This window comes from Engystomops pustulosus, chromosome 8 (assembly GCF_040894005.1).
Source record: "Engystomops pustulosus chromosome 8, aEngPut4.maternal, whole genome shotgun sequence".
Taxonomy (NCBI): Eukaryota; Metazoa; Chordata; class Amphibia; order Anura; family Leptodactylidae; genus Engystomops; species Engystomops pustulosus.
Window position 1 is genome coordinate 4760683 of NC_092418.1, and position 19417 is coordinate 4780099.

Below are 19417 nucleotides of genomic sequence, written 5' to 3' on the forward strand. Positions count from 1 at the left end.
CTCTCTGTCACTCACTCACCATGCTTGTCTCTCACTCACTCGTCCTAACTGTCTCTCTGTCCCTCACCCTCCCTGACTGTCTCTTTGTCTCTCACTCTCCTTGCCTTTCACTCTGTCACTCACTTTCCATGACTGTCTCTCTCTTACTCTCCCTGACTGTCTCTGTTACTCACTCTCCCTGTCTTTCTCATTCTCTCTCTGTCTGTCACTCACTTTCCCTACCTGTCTCCCACTCTCCCTGCCTGTCTCTCTGTCTCTACTCCGATCCATCTTACCTCACACATAAGCGTCTTATACTCACATTAATGACCTGTGGCAGAACAGCAACCAATCACGGCTCAGCTTCTGCCACAGCAGCAACAGACAGTGGCTTCTGTATATGGGGGGTAATAAGTGGATTTTCTAAAGTGTGGGGTAAAAATTACACCAAAAACCGTGTGGGGTAAAACCAAATACCCGAACACATTGATGTTCTCCTCTGGTCTCCTCTGTGATCAAGGGAAATATCCATAATACAAAGCAGCCATTGATACCAGACTTCACAGAACCTTCCTACATCTCACTACAAGGACGTCTTCAGTACAATCTGTTCACATTTACTTATAAGAACTAGCAACCTGCACGGTAAAGTATCATCTCCTTCCAGGCCTCTTTCAGTCTAGGATTACCGAGGATTAGAAGGACAGACTGGACCGGAGTGAAGCATGACATAAGCATCGGAGTTATCCAGAGTCCTAACGCAAACTGCGCAACAATCGTAAAATAGGAAATGACCATTAAAGCATAAAAGATCCCATAGAATAGGAGAAAATGTGTGATTCTACAAACAACCTGCATATATGACCTCAGATGTCCATTGTCCACTGTCCTGCGACTCCTCTCCATCTTATGACTGTGTCTCCTCAGTGTCCATATGGTGCACAGGGTGGAGAGCATTGCCACCGCTAAAGGTATGGAGGTGACAGCCAGAACCGCATTTATAAGTCCTGCCCTGTCCTCTGCCAGTGCCCTCAGTACAGATGGAGGAGCTTGAGTGATGTTTCCAGAACTGGTCAGAGGAGAACGGAACAGTAAACTGCTGATGAAGCTGTTGATCAAAGACACAACTTCCAGAACCAACAACATCCAAGGAACAATAGAGCGGAGGTGGAACTTTATCCAAGAAAGAAGTTTAGCCTCGGATATTTTAACAAAATAGAAGCCTCCGAGGCTGGCAGTGAGCCACGCACAAGAGCCGACGCTGTACAGCAGTAACAAGTGATACATAGGAGACAAGTCAACTGCCGAAGACCCTCGAAGACCAACAAACTCATCGAGTAAGCCGGCAGACATCAGAAGGTTGTACATCACATTGGAGATTCCGAGGCCACACACGATTTTATTGCTGTTGCTCATGCGTTTCTGTTTGTAGAAGTCGTAGAAGATAATAACTAAAATAAAAACATTCAAAAACATTCCTGAAGTCAACTCCAGGACTAGGACAATAACCGAGGCCAAGATCTTCTGGTCGTTACCGAAATCCATCTCTCTATGTGCGGCTCTCAGCTGCGATAAGGTTTTCTCAGCCAGATGAGAATTTTCTGTTTTTTAGTAGGAAGATTTTTGTCACGTTTAATCTCTTTGACTAGTAAAATGATGGAGGAGCAGGATTTGTATTTATGAAAATTCATAACCATTTTTGCTGCCAAATTTATGCAACAACAAAAAGGCTAAAGGAAGGTTATGGAAAATCGAGGGATTTGCTTCTCATAACATCGATGTTCACCTTTTCCATGTCCACTCTTGCACTTATACTTCTTACTACACCTGATATAATATATATATAAAGGTAACCAAAAAATACAAAAATAGACTAAAAAATAGATTAAAAAAAGAAATTACAAAAAGCTCATGAATAGAAAGATTACAGAGGGACGATGCAAGGAAATCTGCACCAGGATTGGGGGTTCAGCTTCGCTCATCACTTCTCTTTTAGCTTCCAAACAAAAAGAAAAGTTTTTTACCCCGACACTAAAGGAAACATTTCTGGATCAATACAATAAGATACCAAATCACTACCTGCACAGGCTTCCTCAGGGGTCCTTCCTGAGGAAGCCTGTGCAGACAGGCGATATGCGTGGGGACTCTGCTCCTCCAGCTCCTTTCATTAACTTTAGGTAACTACTGACTTTAATTTTCTGCATTTCCTGGACTCTTCAGCTAAGTGTTTTACCTATACCCTAATACTTTCTGGGTGATGTGAGACACTGAAGGGGTTAACTGTGGATGGGAGGTATGTTTCCCCTAGGTTTTGCTTCTATGCAAGGCCTTAGTGCTGAGGTGGGTTTGTCCAACACCTTGGACACAGGTGATGGGTGCAGACTAATGAGCCTGGATAAAGTCACTCAGCAGGGTTGAGTGTGTGGTCTCTCTCTGGAAGGAGGCTGGGGAGCACTCAGCCTTGTTCTCTGGGCCTGGAGCAACAAAAGTGTTTTGTTAGCGGTGAGTCAGAGAACCAATGTTTAGTTAGCACCCTGACGGGTAGGATATTATTTTGTTTGGATGCCTGAATGTGAAGGCTGTTTTATTTTACTTTTGCTGCAATAAACGCAGGCGAGACCTGTTTTGGACTGTACCTTGGTGTCACTGTCTTGAACTGCATCACAGCACCCCGTTACCACGGTCTCTACTGGGCCAAATCCCCACATATGGTGCTTCGGATTGCGGGCAGTTCAAAGACACACACCTGAAAGGCTCGCTACATCCTGCAACATTGCATGGCCTGGGTGAAAGCAGCAGGCAAATTGCAGGATAAAGCCAAGATGGAGGACTTTATTAAATACCTGCAAGAGGAGGCCAGAGCTAATCGGCAGCAGCAGCAGGAAGAGTCCCAGGCTAATAGGCAGCTGCAGCAAGCCATGCTCCAGCAGCAGGAGGAGAGGTCCCGCCAGCAGCAAGCCATGCTCCAGCAGCAGGAGGAGAGGTCCCGCCAGCAGCAAGCCATGTTCCAGCAGCAGGAGGAGAGGTCCCGCCAGCAGCAGGAGGAGAGGTCCCGCCAGCAGCAAGCCATGTTCCAGCAGCAGGAGGAGAGGTCCCGCCAGCAGCAGGAGGAGAGGTCCCGCCAGCAGCAGGAAGAGTCCCGGGCTGATCGGCAGCTGCAGCAAGCCATGCTCCAGCAACAGCGGGAAGAGTCCCGAGCCATGTTCCAGCTGATGATGGAAAAGTTTTCTGGCGTTATGGCAGCACCGCAAGCGACGACTTCTGAGGGGTCTCATACTGGTTTGCAAGGGTACCCGGTTGTCCAGCACTCCGTACGGGCTGCAGTGCAGAAGGCTTTACAAAAGATGACGGCGACCGACGATGTGGAGGCGTATCTCACTGTGTTCGAGCGAGTAGCTGAGCGAGAGGAGTTACCAGCCGAGCAGTGGGCAGATGTCCTGGCACCGTTCCTGACAGGCGAGTCGCAGAAGGCTTACTACGACCTGAGTGAAACGGAGGCCCGTGAGTACCCCCAGCTAAAGGCGGAGATTCTGGCTCGTCTTGGGGTCACCGTTCAAGTTCGTTCCAGCCGGGTCCACCAGTGGGCTTACTCAGAAAAACTACCCCCACGCTCCCAAATGCATGACCTGATCCATCTTGTCCGCAAGTGGCTACAACCAGAGGACTGCACCCCAGCACAGATGGTGGAGAGAGTGGTTCTTGACAAATTCACCCGTTCTCTGCCCTCTCGGCTCCAGCGGTGGGCTGGACAGGCCGGTCCCACAAAAGCTGAGGAACTCGTGTCCCTAGTAGAGAGATATCGGGCTACGGAGGACTTTCTACTTACCTCTCCCACACGAAGCAGTGCCAGTGACAGGGTCACCAAACCGGCTGGTAAGACTACTACTGCGGAAAAGGGGAGACATGTCAGGTTGGGAGGGGGTTCATTGGGGGGCGTGGATACCCAGAAACCCAGTGAGGCTCGTGACCGAGGTCATAGCCGTATCCAGTGCTGGCGATGCCATGAAATGGGCCATATTGCTGCCAACTGTCCCCTGTCAGTGGAGCCAATGGACTGCAACCAGACCCGGCGAGTGTCACTGTTTGCCCGGCCAGTTCTGGCAGCCGAGTCAGTCACGGATGCAGAACCCCAAGTGTGTATGATCACAATCGGTGGTCACACGGTGGAAGCCTTGCTAGACTCAGAGAGTCTGGTCACCCTGGTGCGGGGAACTTTGGTTGATCCTGGACTGTACAGTGGGCGGAAAGTGGGAGTGCTATGTATACATGGGGACACTCGCGAATATCCCACTGCCGTCATCAACCTACATACACCTTGTGGTACTGTCACCCATGAAGTGGGGGTGGTGGGGACCCTGTTTCATGAGGCTATTATCGGCAGAGACTTACCGGTGTTTTGGTACCTCTGGAGACGAAGAGCCACCTCAGGTGCTGTTGCAGATAATGGATGTCACGTGTGTCCGGCCTTGGCCCCTGAACCCTTTGAGGCCAATGTACCCACACCAGCAGTAGGGGTGACCCCATGTGATGAATTCTCTCCCCTAGAGGTCCTAGCTGATGAGGTCGAGGGCCACGAGGAAGTGGCCGACATGCCGGACCTTGAGATTTCCTGTGAAAATTTTGGGGCTGCACAGCTACAGGACCCTACCTTGGTTAAAGCACGGGAGAATGTTAAGGTGATAAATGGGGTACTCCAAATACCAGGGGCTGATAAAATATACCCCCGAATGGTGATTATTGGGGAACTGTTGTACAGGGTCGACCAGATACGGGGTGAGGAGGTTGAGCAACTTGTAGTACCCCAATCTCACCGTAGGCTGGTGCTAGAGTTGGCACACAAACATGTGCTGGGAGGGCACTTAGGTGCAGAGAAGACCCGAGAGAGGATCCTGCAGAGATTTTTCTGGCCCGGGGTGTGGAAGGAGGTAAACCGGTATTGTAGCTCCTGCCCTGAGTGTCAACTTACTGCCCCGGTGTCCCACTTCAACAGTCCTTTGGTCCCACTACCAATCATAGAGGTGCCATTTGAACGGATTGCAATGGATCTGGTTGGCCCCATAGTCAAATCCTCAAGGGGGCACCAATACATCCTGGTTATCCTGGACTACGCTACGCGGTATCCAGAGGCAATTCCGTTAAGGAACACCTCCTCCAAAAACATTGCTAGGGAGCTGTTCCAGGTATTCTCACGCACCGGCCTCCCCAAGGAAATCTTGACTGACCAGGGTACCCCATTCATGTCTAGGGTTATGAAGGAGATGTGTAAGTTACTGCAGGTTAAACAGCTCCGCACCTCTGTGTATCATCCTCAGACAGATGGCCTGGTCGAGAGGTTTAACAAGACCTTGAAGGGGATGCTAAAGAGGGTGGTCAGCAAAGATGGGAAGGACTGGGATTGTTTGTTGCCCTATTTGATGTTTGCCATACGTGAAGTTCCCCAGTCCTCTACGGGTTTCTCACCCTTTGAGCTGTTATATGGCCGTTCCCCACGTGGGCTGTTGGATGTAGCCAAGGAGACCTGGGAACAGGAGAGGACCCCCCACCGTAGTGTGATAGAACACGTCTCCCTTATGCAGGACCGCATAGCGGCGGTAATGCCCCTTGTAAAGGAGCACATGACAAGGGCACAAGAGGCCCAGTCTAGGGTCTACAATAGGTCAGCCAGACTCAGGACCTTTAACCCAGGCGACAGAGTGCTAGTTCTGGTGCCCACCGTTGAGAGCAAGTTCTTGGCAAAATGGCAAGGACCATATGAGGTCATGGAGAAAATGGGGGAGGTAACCTACAAGGTATCTCAACCGGGGAGGAGGAAACCCGAACAGATATACCACGTGAACCTCCTAAAGCCATGGAGGGAAAGAGAGTCCCTGATGGCCGTGGGAGTAGAAAAGGCGTCTGTCCCCAAGAAGGGGACACTGGAGGTAGGTGTACCCGATGCCAAGGTGCCTGAAGTACGGATCTCGGAGTCCCTCTCCAGGGCCCAGATTCAGGAAGCGAAGGAGTTTGTGCTCCGAAATGTGGATGTGTTCTTTAAATCCCGGGACGTACTTCAGTCATCAAGCATGACATCATAACCGAACCCCACATCCGGGTACACCAAAAACCCTACCGGGTCCCTGAAGCGCGCCGGCTTGCCATATCCGAAGAAGTCAGGCAGATGTTAGACCTGGGGGTTATCGAGGAGTCTAAAAGTGACTGGTCGAGTCCTATTGTGTTGATTCCCAAACCTGATGGTTCCCTACGGTTCTGCAATTATTTTAGGAAGTTGAACGCAGTGGAACATCGAGCAGGAAAGCTGCATGGGAATGTCGATGCCCTATCCCGTACCCACTGTCTGATGGCCAAAAGTGTTCGGCCCCACAGGGTCAAACAGAGGGGGAGGGTATGTGAGACACTGAAGGGGTTAACTGTGGATGGGAGGTATGTTTCCCCTAGGTTTTGCTTCTATGCAAGGCCTTAGTGCTGAGGTGGGTTTGTCCAGCACCTTGGACACAGGTGATGGGTGCAGACTAATGAGCCTGGATAAAGTCACTCAGCAGAGTTGAGTGTGTGGTCTCTCTCTGGAAGGAGGCTGGGGAGCACGCAGCCTTGTTCTCTGGGCCTGGAGCAACAAAAGTGTTTTGTTAGCGGTGAGTCAGAGAACCAATGTTTAGTTAGCACCCTGACGGGTAGGATATTATTTTGTTTGGATGCCTGAATGTGAAGGCTGTTTTATTTTACTTTTGCTGCAATAAACGCAGGCGAGACCTGTTTTGGACTGTACCTTGGTGTCACTGTCTTGAACTGCATCACAGCACCCCGTTACCACGGTCTCTACTGGGCCAAATCCCCACAGTGATGTTATATTATATACTCTCTGTTTACAGGCTGAACAGGTACTAGGTTATCTTTATCTAAATGGTTAAGCAGTCACTTAAGGGTATAAAAGGGGGATGTGGTCTAGGGTTAGGCCTCTTTGAACTTCACCTCAAGCTTGGCATAGCTGTGAGCAGAATTGGAGACTGTTTTCCTGGGGCGCTTCCCTGCCAGGTATCATTGGCGATCCCCTCATCGTGGCCCTGTGGGACCGAGTTAGGAGAGAGGGTGTCGGCTGGCTTTCCCAAGTAGTTTCCCCCGAGGCATCGGCCCCTGTGGCGGTTATGCCCCCGCATGAAACACCTCGGCCGGCTCAGCGGTCCGCACGCTGCTCGCGGCCACAGTCGCGCTTGAGCCCGTCTCCCCGGTAGGGTGCGGGCGCTGCCACACAGCCGCAGTCGGCTCTGCTCTTGGCTCCACCCCCAATGACGTCACTTCCGCCCGGGCCATCCGCGCTTCCAGTTCCTCCCATTCAGCCGCCATTACACGCGATGGGCACGCGGGTGAGCTCCCCAGCCTCTTTGGAGGAATTTAATGCCGCGGCGCAGCCAGAATCAGTAGCAGTGCCGATTCACCGCAGGCTCCATTGCCGCCCCCGCAGGGGCCATAGCCATCGCAGCCAACTGCCCCCACCCCCACGGGTGCGGGGTCCGGGCATCCACCGGCTGCAGCCTTAGTCCCTCCTTTGCCTCCAGTGGTGGCCTCTGCTGTTATGGGACCCCCAGTCAGTGTGGACAAGGTCCGCAGCGCCCGCTATAGATCGAGTAGGTCCCGCTCTAGTTCGCCCACCCGGGAGGATTGCAGGCGGCGACGCCACGACTCCGCGGAGTATTATTATTCAGACAGGAGCAGATATTCCAGATCCTCCCGCCAGTCGCTGTGGTCCAGATCCTCCAGATGGCGATCCCCATCATCTTCAGACATGTAATCCAGCGAATCCGAGGTGCCTGGGTCCCGTGACTGGGAGCGGCCGTGACGGGACCGCAAGGGGTCTTCAAGGATCCAGAGTTTGGATCAGCATCCGGTCTTACCTGCAGCCCCAGCTCCGTCCGCCAGCACTCCAGCGGCAGCTTCAGGATCTGGTGAGTTTCAGTTCACTGGGGCTTGGGGGGTGATGGGGGTCAGCCTGGGGTGGGGGCGGAGATATTGCAGTCGCTAAAATCGCTGTTGGATAGGTTCCCCCCCCTCTGCCCCTGTGCCTGCCCCCTCTGTTGCCTCCGCACCCCAGCCGGCAGTGGTGCACAAGGATTCAGTGTTTTGTGCAGTCAGTCCTCCGGGTTCGCATTTAGACCAAGAGGTGAAAGAAAAGATTTGAGCAAATGCCTATTTGGACATTTGGACCCTAGTTACGGTAGATCAGCACACCGTGGATAGAGAGAGGAGGGTTTGGTCCGAGAAGCCCCAGGAGCGTAAGCCCAGAGTTGCGAAAACCATAAATATTTGGTTGCAAGCTTTTATGGTGCTCGGCTGTGTGATGGGTGAGAAGCATCCGGAGCGCTGTGCCGAGCTTTTTACATATATGGACGTGATCTATACGTCGTATAAGACACACGGGGTTGCAGCTTGGTGGCGCTACGATGAGGATTTTCGTAGACGCATTAAATCCGGATATAGGATGGGGGGTAAAAGCAGCGGACGTATGGCTGCGGCTTATGGTTTCCCAAAACCCCCCTTTCAGTCACCCAGAGCCTGCTGGCTCTTCAACGAAGGCCATTGTAAATTTTTCGACTTGTGTAAGTACAAGCACGAATGTTTCTCCTGCGGCGGTTTGCACGCCGTCTCACACTGCACTCGGCCCACCATTAAATCGGGTAGAACAGTTACACACGGTCAAGAACAAAAGGACCCCGGTGAGCGTAGCCGCGATGGGGCCTTGGCTAGACAGGTATACCAATTAGTCAGATGCGGCCACCCTGCTTGGGGGTTTCACGTTTCGTTTCTTTATCCCCTTTTCCTTGGAGAGGTCTGGGTTTTCACAGATAATTTGAAGTCTGCTCGTGAAATTCCTGACGTCCTCAGGGATAAGGTGTATAAGGAAGTGGTTTTGGGGCGCATAGTTGGCCCATTTTCCTCCCCCCCCCTTTACTAATTTTGGGTGTCCCCACTAGGGTTGGTGCCGAAGAAGGAACCGGGTAAGTATCGCCTGATACATCACTTGTCGTTCCCAAAGGGCTCCTCTGTGAACGATGGTATCCTTCCAGAGGAGTCCTCGGTGACATATGCGTCATTTGAGGCCGTTGTGCTATTGCGCAGTGCCGGCCTAGGGGCCTTGATGGCGAAATCCGACATCGAGTCGGCGTTTCGCCTGTTGCCAGTTCACCCTGCCTGCTACCATCTTTTGGGGTGCTGTGTTGACGGTCAATATTTCTATGACGCTTGCATGCCCATGGGGTGTTCAATTTCCTGACGTTATTTCGAGATGTTTAGTTCCTTTCTCAAGTGGGTAGTGTGTCAGGAGTCGGGTCATCGTTCTGTTACCCACTACCTTGACGATTTTCTTTTCATTGGTCCTGCGGACAGCCCAGTGTGTTCCATTTTGTTATCCACTTTTCGTTTCCTCATGCAGCTTTTTGGGGTCCCCCTGTCAGAGGAGAAGATGGAGGGTCCTAGCCAGGTGATCACTTTTCTCGGAATAGAGCTTGGTTCGGTGGCTATGGTCCTAGGGAGAAGCTCGAACGCCTGCTGTCCGTGGTAGATGGGTTTTGTTCGGTACGCAGGGTCACGCTTCGGCAGGTCCAATCCCTGCTCGGAATGCTGGTCTTTGCGTGCAGGATAATGCCCATGGGGCGGGTTTTTTCCCGCCGCTTGTCTTTTGCCACGAGAGGCGCGACTAGGCCTAACCATCACATTAGGATTACTTGTTCTCTCCGTGAGGATTTGATGGTGTGGCAGCGCTTCCTTCTGACCTACAATGGTCAGACCTGTTGGCTGCCACCACCAGTTCCCAATTCTGAACTGTCTCTGTACACGGATTTGGCCGGTTCGACAGGTTTCGGGGCGGTTTTCGGCACCGATTGGTGCACCGCTCCGTGGCCGGTTGGGTGGCAGGAATCTGGTCTGTGTAGGAACCTGACTCTTCTGGAGCTGTTTCCCATTGTCGTAGCCATTGAGATTTGGGGACCAGAGATGGCAAATCGGAGTATATGTTTCTGGACAGATAATTCTTCCATGGTTTATTGTATTAACAAGTTATCTTCTTCCTCTCTACCAGTGCTATCTCTCCTTTGTCAGGTGCTACGTTGCTTGCAATACAATATCGTGTTCAGGTCCCGTCATGTCCTGGGTGTTTTGAATTCTGTTGCTGACTCTTTATCTCGGTTTCATTGGCAGAAATTCCAGTCCCTGCTGCCTTCGTCCCTCCCGGAGGGGCGGAAGTGTCCGTCCCTGCAGTGGGACTTAATCCAGGTTTGATGTCCTTGGTGAGGGCGTCATTGGCCCCGGCAATGGTCATTGGCCCCGGCAACGTGGTAGCAATATGGTAAGGCGTGGGTAACCTGGCTGGCCATTGCGGGGGAGAGACCGGTGTCCACTAGTGAGTCGGATTGCCTTGATGTTACGTGCCAATACCTGCCCGTTCTGCGGGGCAGTCAGGTATCTGGCTCTGTGGCACAGAGGCGCCTTGCTGGCATCTCATTCCATTTCCAGTTGTTGGGATGGGTGCATGTCACCAAGGTTTTCATAGTCCGTCAAATACTGACGGGTTGGAAACAGGAGGGAGTGTCTGACGACTGCCGCCGCCTGGTATCTTTTACTTTGCTCTGCTCCCTAGTGCAGGCGTGTGCGGTGGTATGCTCATCCGAGCATGAGTCGTTACTTTTTTCCTTGGCATTTAGTTTTTCCTTATTCGGTGTCTTTCGCATTGGGGAGCTGGTCCCCCTTTCCTTCTCTCGCCCCGGTGGCCTTCTGAGAAGGGACGTGGTACTGGGCCCTGAGGTAGTCCGCATAAGAGTGCGCAATTTTTTTTTTTTTTTTTATTATGAAAATAATGAATTTACATTGGCATCGTGGATTACAAAACATTATAAACATTATATCAAAGTTTTATTCCAATCATAAAGTAACAAAGGGAGCTTGCAACCCAATTGAGCACCGCGAAAGCTCCCGCGACCTTCCCTCCCCCCCCTCCTACCCACCCCTTCTGCCGTGAGGAAGAGAAAAGGAAAGACAATCTAACATTTAATGTCCCTGATACAGACCTTTTGCTGATGCACATACTTTTGCTATCTTACTGTCCTTCACTAGTTCTCAGTCTCTATACACCAGATCTTTTTCCACTTATTCAAATGTCCTCCCTTAACCGCCATCAATCTTTCATATTTTTTACACTTCTCCACTTCTCCTAAGAATTCTTCCGGGGACGGGGCAGTCGGACTCCCCCACTTTCGTGCAATCACCAATCTTGCCAACAGGAGAACCTTGTTGACCCCCAGCTTTTTCCCCCTTTCCCTATTACAAAGCTGATGAAGGCTGAGCAAAGCAACCTGGATGGTGCGGGGAAGACCCTGGACCAGTAGACATATACTTTATTACATACAAAAGATACATGAACGAAATCCGCATTCTCCAGGTTGCACCGCAGACAAGTCGCATTGTCTCTTAAGTTTCATTCTAAATAGGCTATAAGGGGAATAATACAATTGGTGCACAAAATTAAATTGTACCATTCTATGATTCCAAGAGAGGGAAGACAGCCCAATACTCTTATAGCATTTTTCCAAAAGCGCCCAGATGTTCCTGCCACTTTCTTTTAGAAGGATGAGTAACTCCTTTTGCGAGACCTTGGATTAGATATCTATAAACATGTGCTACCACCTTATTCCCAGTGGAGGATCCCAATAAAAATTCTACCCCTGCGTCTGTGCGTAAGTTAAACCTGCTTTTGTCCTCTACCGAATTATATGCATGCTGCAATTGAAAGAGTTTTAAAAAACATATATCAACTCTTCTATTTAGTGTGAGAGCATCTAAAAAATTCTGTGAATAATCTAAATTGGTAAATTGTGTGAAAAATTTTACCCCCCTTATCATCCAGTATCTACAGTCCAGATTGGATCTAAACTCTTCAAAGTGATAATTCCCCCATATTGGAGTGAAACAAAAAATACCTTGAATACCTCTAATTTTCTTATACGCAATCCAACTCTTATCCAACAATTTCCCCATATAAGTGCCTCTATATCTGTCGTGCCCAAGTTCCCCACTATCCAGAAGGCTAAAAATTGAATCCCTAGTGAACTCACTTATTTGTAATAACTTCCCAAAGGCGCTACACTCCCTCCTTGTGATCAGAAACGCAAGCTGGGCTGCAATAAAATACCCAAAGAGATATGGAACCCCCAACCCCCCTTTTTCTGTTGGGCAGCAAAGAGACGACAGCGCAATCCTGGGGCATTTTTTCCCCCAAATTAAATCTCTGATTAATCCTTCCATTAGTCTAAACAATCTGTTGGGTAGCCAGACCGGGGAGACCGAGAGGGGATACAAAAGCTGCGGGAGAAGAACCATTTTAACTATCCCTACCCTGTCTGCTCTGGAGAGAGGTAACTTGAGCCAGCCATTAATACTATATCTAATTTTAGTTATAAGCGGAATAATATTTAAATCAGCAAAACGTCCCAGATCCGCTGAAACATAAATCCCCAGATATTTAAACGATTCATCTCTCCTGAGGACCTTAACCAAATCTCCTCTCTCCTGGGCAGCGCTATCCATAGGGAGAAGGATGGATTTTTCCCAATTGATGCTCAGACCTGAGAGAGCCAAATTCGTTCACCAAATGGATCACGTCGTGTATGGAGCTACCTGTATTGTGAATGGTCAGCAGGATATCATCGGCGTAAAGTGATATTTTTTCTGCTTCCCCTCCACACCCCCATCCCTTAATTCATTCTGCTTCGCAAATTTTAATAGCTAAAGGCTCTACGAAAAGGGCGAATAGAAGGGGGGAGAGAGGGCAACCCTGTCTGGTGCCTCTATACAAACGAAATGGCTCAGAGTATATTCCATTTATACACATTCGTGCTCTAGGGGAATGGTACATTGTTTTTATCCAGTCTATAAACTCCCTTCCGATCCCGAATCTTTCTAATACCCTCCATAGGAAGGGCCACTCCACCATGTCAAACGCTTTAGTGGCGTCCAGAGACAGGATGGAGCGGTCCTCCCCTATCCCTAATTGCATATCGGAAAACAGTCTATGAAGATTATAGGCTGTACCCCTGGCTGGAATAAATCCATTTTGATCAGGATGGATAATATAAGAGATGACCTTCTGAAGCCTCGTCGCAAGGATCTTGGCCAGGATCTTGACATCGGAATTCAACAGAGAGATGGGTCTATAAGAACCCATCTCTGACTCTTTTTTATCCTTTTTAAGGAACAAAACTATAGAGGCTTCCGTCATTGATCCATAGACTGTCCCTGCGGTGAGTGCTGCTGAGTAAACCGTTTCTAGAATAGGAGAAAGCGTCTTACTATAATGTTTATAGAATGCCAATGGCAGGCCGTCTAGACCTGGAGCAGAGTCACCCGAGGAGTTATTTATCGCCTCCATAATCTCCTTAGCCCTTATGGGGCAGTTCAGAGGGGAGCTTTGCTCCGCTGTCAGAGAGGGAAACGAGACGGATTCCAGATAATTCTCCAATTGTGTATCTGAAAACTCTAATTCTGAGCCATATAGCGACTGATAAAAAAGCCGAAAGTTCTCCAGGATTGCCCCCTGTCCTTGTATCTTCTCTCCTGCAGAATTTATAATCAAATGAATCCCCTTATAACTATTTTTCTTTTTGAGAAGATTAGCGAGTATTTTACCCGGTCTCCCTCTCTCCGCGTAATATTTTTGCCCAGCAAAAAAAAATTTATGTTGCGCCCTCTCGGACGCGTAAGAGTTATAGGCAGCCTGTGCTTCGAAAAATCTATCCCTATCTTCCGTTGTAGCTGATGCCACCCACGCCTCTTGTGTAGTGGCCAAATTTTTCTTTAAGGTACTTTCTCTCAATCTGAACTTCTTTTTAGCCCACTCGATTTCAGAAAAAAACAGGCCTCGGAGAAAGGCCTTAAGCGCATCCCAGGCCAAACCCGGGTCCCTCTCGAGAACATTATTCCCCCAGAATTCCTCAACCAGCTTTATGACCTTTTCATCATTGTCCAAGACCGAGAGCCAATGAGGATTGAGCCTAAAGAAGCTCTTCTTATCTAGGTATGGGCCCCTCTCTGTCCTTATCTGGAGGGAGATGGGTCCATGATCGGACACTACGATAGATTCGTATTTAATCTTCACTATGAAACCCAAAAAAGCGTCATTGGCCAAACACATATCGATCCTGGACAATGTGGAATGGGTGCGGCTGAAACAGGAGAAGGCAGGTCTGTCCAGACATTTAATCCTCCAGGCATCCCTCAGGCCAAAGTTCTCACAGAAAGTTCTCAGTCCAGAGCATCCCCGTTGATTCTGGGAGCCAGAGCCGCGCATATTGCGTCTGTCCTGCGAGGGGTCCAAAACTGTGTTGAAATCCCCTATAATCATCATTGGGCTGTCCTCCCTATCGATCACAAAGTTAACTAGGGCATTCAACACCTGAAATGAAAATGGAGGAGGAAGGTATACAAATGCGAGGATGCACTGCACCTGATTTAGTACACAATACAAAAAAATGTACCTTCCCTGCCGGTCTATCTTTTGTGATAGAACCTTAATGTCAACCTTCTGATGAATAATAACAGAAACCCCCCTGGAGAATGCGGACCCGTATGAGTGAAATGTCATGGAAGCCCAGCGTCTGTCTAGCCAGCCAATGGTGTCATGAGTTAAGTGTGTCTCTATTAGACAAATGATCCCTGGAAGATGTCGAATCACCACATCATTTACCATGCACCGCTTTCGGCGGTCGTTCAACCCCCTTACGTTCCAGCAAAAAATTTGCGTAGCCATTCTTTAACAGAAAAAAAGCAGAAAACAACAAAGATGACAAACGAGACAATAGAACATTCCCCACGGCAGTTACCCTCCCCCGGAAAACCCCCATCCCCCCTTCCCCCAACCCAAACCCCTTCTTGACCCATCACTTTGAACAGGCCTCTAAACTCCTACATCCCCGTCCCCCCTACCCGTCCCTCATCCGCATGCTCTAGATTATAAACTTCCAAGAAATCTATACTACCCTCGCCTCCTTCTACCACCACCTAGAAACCCTTAGATTCCAGCCACTCAGAGGCATCTATGGAGTTATCAAAAAAAAAGGTTTGTTCATTATGAATCACTCTCAGTCTTGCTGGATATAACAGTGAGGATTTTAGTCCAGCCTCCTTCAAGCGCAACTTTACATCTTTAAATTTGGTTCGCTTTTGTTGCGTGGCCTGTGAGTAGTCCGGAAAGATACAAATTTTTACCCCATTATACATCATGTCCTGCCTAGAGCGGGAGCATCTGATAATAACATCTCGGTCTTGGGAGCATATGACTTTAGCGAGTATGACCCTGGGTGAGGCCCCTGGGATGGGAGGTTTGCTAGGGACACGGTGGGCTCTTTCTATTATAAAGACAGATGATAAAGACTCTGTGCCCACAAGCTCTATTAACCAATCCTGAATCCATTTTGAGAGGGAATTCTCCCCTACTTCTTCTGGAAGGCCTATAATACGGAGATTGGAGCGCCTAGATCGGTCCTCCAGATCCGTTAATTTGTCCCTAAGGGAAGTTTGAGCCTTAGTCAGTGCACTAACCTCTTTCCTTAAACTCTTGGCCTCTCCCTCGAGACTTTTTACCTGACCAACCACCATGGAGACCTTTTCCCTAGTTTTAGAAATATCCTCCTTAACCAGGGCTATATCAGAGGAGAGAGCCGCCACCTGTTTATCTAGCCCCTCCACTGTTACACTAGTCTTTTGGACGGTCGCCAGGATCTCTATCCAAATTGGATTGTTGGCGTCCTCAGAGTGTTCCGACTCGCCCTCCAGCGAGGGCTGTTCATGTATATCAGGAGGAACAGTGGGGGGGGGGGGGGGGGGATTGCCTGCTTTGCCAGTTTGGCGAGTTTTTGCAATAGGGGAACTCCAGAATTTCTCCAACTTCCCAGCGGGTTCATTTTTACTGCCACCCCGTTCTTTCCCCTCCTTGGGAGAGCCCCCTCCCCCGCCGGATTTCCGGCCCGAATTTTTTGGTGGCATTTCAAGGGAAACTTACAAAATACCTCACAGAAATCCAATAACACAGTATACACTATATAAAATTAAGCACATACTAGACTAGCCAGCATATACCCAGAAAGAAAAATAATATAGCCGTCTGATTATGCAGTAGAAAAGGTTATGTTAGTATTAATGCCATTAAAGGGCAGAAGAGGCCTATAGCCTATATTAGTCCAGCAAAATCAAAGACCGTAGTAAATCCTGTGGAGGAAAAGAAAGTTTCAAGCTGTACAATAATGTTGAGCAATAATGTTAGTTATTTTAGTGATAACACCGCTGGCAAGCGGGGAAGCAGCAAGAAGTTCAAAGGGTTAGTCCGGGGAGTCCAGAACGTTAGAACGAGAGGTTCAGAAAGTTAATCAGGCAAATAGACCGATAAATAAGCACCGTAGCATCGCTAGATGGATTAATACAATGTAGCCGGATTGCACTTCTAACGCACAAAGCAGATTGAGAAGAATTGTTAGTTGGCTATAATCAAGCAAAGTAATATAACAGACCAACTGCGAGGCAACACCTTCTGGGAGCACTGTCCCTGCGATACAAAGGTACCTTTAGCACCCCCGGGAGGGGGTTGCTGACAGCAGAGAGGGCCATCCAGGCAAACGTAGATGCATCATGGTGCCTGCTTAAACGTCTGGAATTCAGAGGGGCGATGTCGCATCCAGTGCTGCAGTACACTCTCAGGTCACGTCGCCATCCTAAGCGCCTTCCTCCGGTTCCAATCCCGGTGCGCCTCGGTACTGCGATGATGCGGTCCGCGATAATCGTCTCTGTCTCTGCTTCAGCGCGTGTGCCCCCTCGGCTGCTCAGAGCCGGCCACTGGCAGGAGAGTTCCGGCACTACAGGAACGGCGCGCACCAACCAAGGGGACGGCTCCCCTCCTGCGCCCGATACTCCCCGGCTAAGGATTAAAGAAATCGGCCCCCCTGTAACAGCAGGGGCCGTTCAGGGTACGTGGTGGGATAGGGGCGGCTGAGGCAGCGGCAACAGCAACATCTAGCACGCGGACGCGGCGGGGGGGGGGGGGATCGGGTCCGGACACTACGTGACTCCTCCTCGCGTCATGCCGGCCGGATGTGCAGAGTGCGCAAATCTAAGACGGATGTTTATGGGAGGGGAGCTTGGGTTTGGTTGCAGGCAGTATCTGGCCCTGCTTGCCCTTTTGCGCTTGTATCGCATTTTTTGGCGCTCCCTATAGCAGCCGAGCGATTAGTTCATGAGGACTGTTCCCCGCTTACGCGTTTCCAATTTTCCTCGGTGTTTAAGAAATGCCTGGAGGTTTCGGGTGTGACCCCTTCGGATTATGGTACGCACTCGTTCCGCATTGGTGCAGGTGGTGATGAGCATAGGGAGGTGGCGCTCTGCTTGTTTTTCTAGGTACATAAGGCCGGACCTGTTACAGTGATTTTGGTTTAACGTTTTTTTCTCTTTTTAAGTTCTGCTCAGCAGCAATGTCAGGTGCCGTCTGTTTGGTTATTAGGTCGTTCCTAATTTTTCTGGGCAGCGCAAAGAGCGGAGATATGGCCTGGCGGCAGAAATCTTGGCTTCCGAGGTGTTAACCTGCATTGGAGAGGGATTCGGGACCTGAGGTGGTCTCAGGCCCTTCCGGAGGTCGTCAACATCAGTGTTTCTGCAGCCGCCCAGTTATATTAGTGATACACGCTGGGGGGAATGATTTGTGCCTTACCAGGGTGGCCAAATTGCTCATGCTGATGCGGTCAGATATCGAGAGGCTTACCTCCTTTTTACCCGAAATGGTCCTGGTGTGGTCCGAGATAGTCCCAAGGGTAGTATGGCAGGGGGCTAGGGACTTCGGGGGCTGTGGATCGCGCTAGGCGGATAGTTAATGCCCGTATGGCCAGATTTGTTAGATCCCGATTTGGTGTAGTGGTTCACCATCGGCAGCTGGAGGGGGATAATGCAAACTTGATGAGGGAGGACGGAGTGCACTTAAATGACATTGGCCTCGACATTTTCTTGTCGGGCCTTCAGGACGGTATATAGCAGGCTTTGTTTTTGTTGGGTGCCGGTCGGAGTGCAGTATAGGAGTATACTGCCCTCCTTGTGGCGGAAAAAAGGAGATGAGTGTGTTACCAGGTGGATGACCTGCCAGCCGGGAGTCCGGCTGGGCATACCGCTCCTGGTGGTGGTGTGCAAATAATATCTACCGTTGGTGCCTTATAAAACCTGATGGCTTAATTGGCCGAACTGTTTTCCACAAGGATGTGCCATTAAAATATGCTGTGACCGTTTTACACCCAACAACAAGCCTCTGCCTCCGTTATTTGAAGGGTGCAGGGTAGTTTGGTCATCATGTTGTCCAAAGTGCACTTTCTTAGTTAGTTAACTGTTAATGGGTTTACTACCAATAGTCTTGTGTCTTTCATCAAGGGAGTCTGGTTTTTTGGTATATGCACATCTGGTGAATTTTTTATTGTTTTTATTTTCTATTGTGCCTTATAAAGTATTTACCTATTCTATATACATCCGGTCTTGTTGTTCTATTTGGCTTATGTGCTTTTGGGATGTTACCTATTTTTTCAGGTTATTTAGACCCCTTTTGTTTGATTTAAATAGGTTTATCATATATCTAATAGAATTACAATATGTTGAATCGACTGCTCAACCTCCGCACTGCGGCTTCCTCATCCCCGCCATAACATTACACATGGTCTAAACTTTCTACCTTGTAACAGAGAGGGAAAGACAAGACAATCATCCAAATGGACAATATAAACCCGGAGACATATAATAGATTTACAATTATTTAGAGAAAGTCAACAAACGCCCAAACCCGATGGACTCAATGTAGTAACTGAGACCAGAGGGAGGAAGAAGGTCCTGCCACATCTCACAGGCCATACGGCCACGGCCCTGATATATCTCACATATAAACCTGTCAGAAATCTGAGGCAGTATTAGCTGTTGTAATGAACAATTTAACTAATTTTTAGAACATAGAAATGTATTAATCTGCAAACTGCAGTAATGAATGAGTCATGAAGTGAACAATATACATATCGGCCACGCAGCTTGAGGAGCACAATTGTCTCTGTACAGCAGGAAAGGGTTAAAGCTTTGTTAACCTAAACATTTTGCATAGATGAAAAGTAATGCAAGAGGGAACAAGTAATTACCGCTGGAGTCGTCATGTGACCATCACATTGGCTGCTGCTATAAAGGACAAGTTATCAGACTGTGAGCACAACAAAAGACGGAACGCACCAAGTTATGAGTCAGCACCAAGAGCTGCAGGTACAAGACAAGGAAGATTATATCAAAGGGACATCCAGACCAGAAAGATTATACCAAAGGATTATCCAGACCAGGAAGATTATACCAAAGGATTATCCAGACCAGGAAGATTATACCAAAGGAACATCCAGACCAGGAA

At 49.2% G+C, this 19417-nt stretch overlaps 1 protein-coding gene across 1 annotated transcript; it reads right to left on the reverse strand.

Moving 5' to 3' along the window:
- Positions 1-609: 609 nt before the first annotated feature.
- LOC140075663 (taste receptor type 2 member 125-like) lies at positions 610-1524 on the reverse strand. Its single transcript, XM_072121815.1, has one exon. It carries the CDS (start codon positions 1522-1524, stop codon positions 610-612), a length of 915 nt encoding a protein of 304 aa, XP_071977916.1.
- Between the last annotated feature and the right edge of the window lie 17893 nt (positions 1525-19417).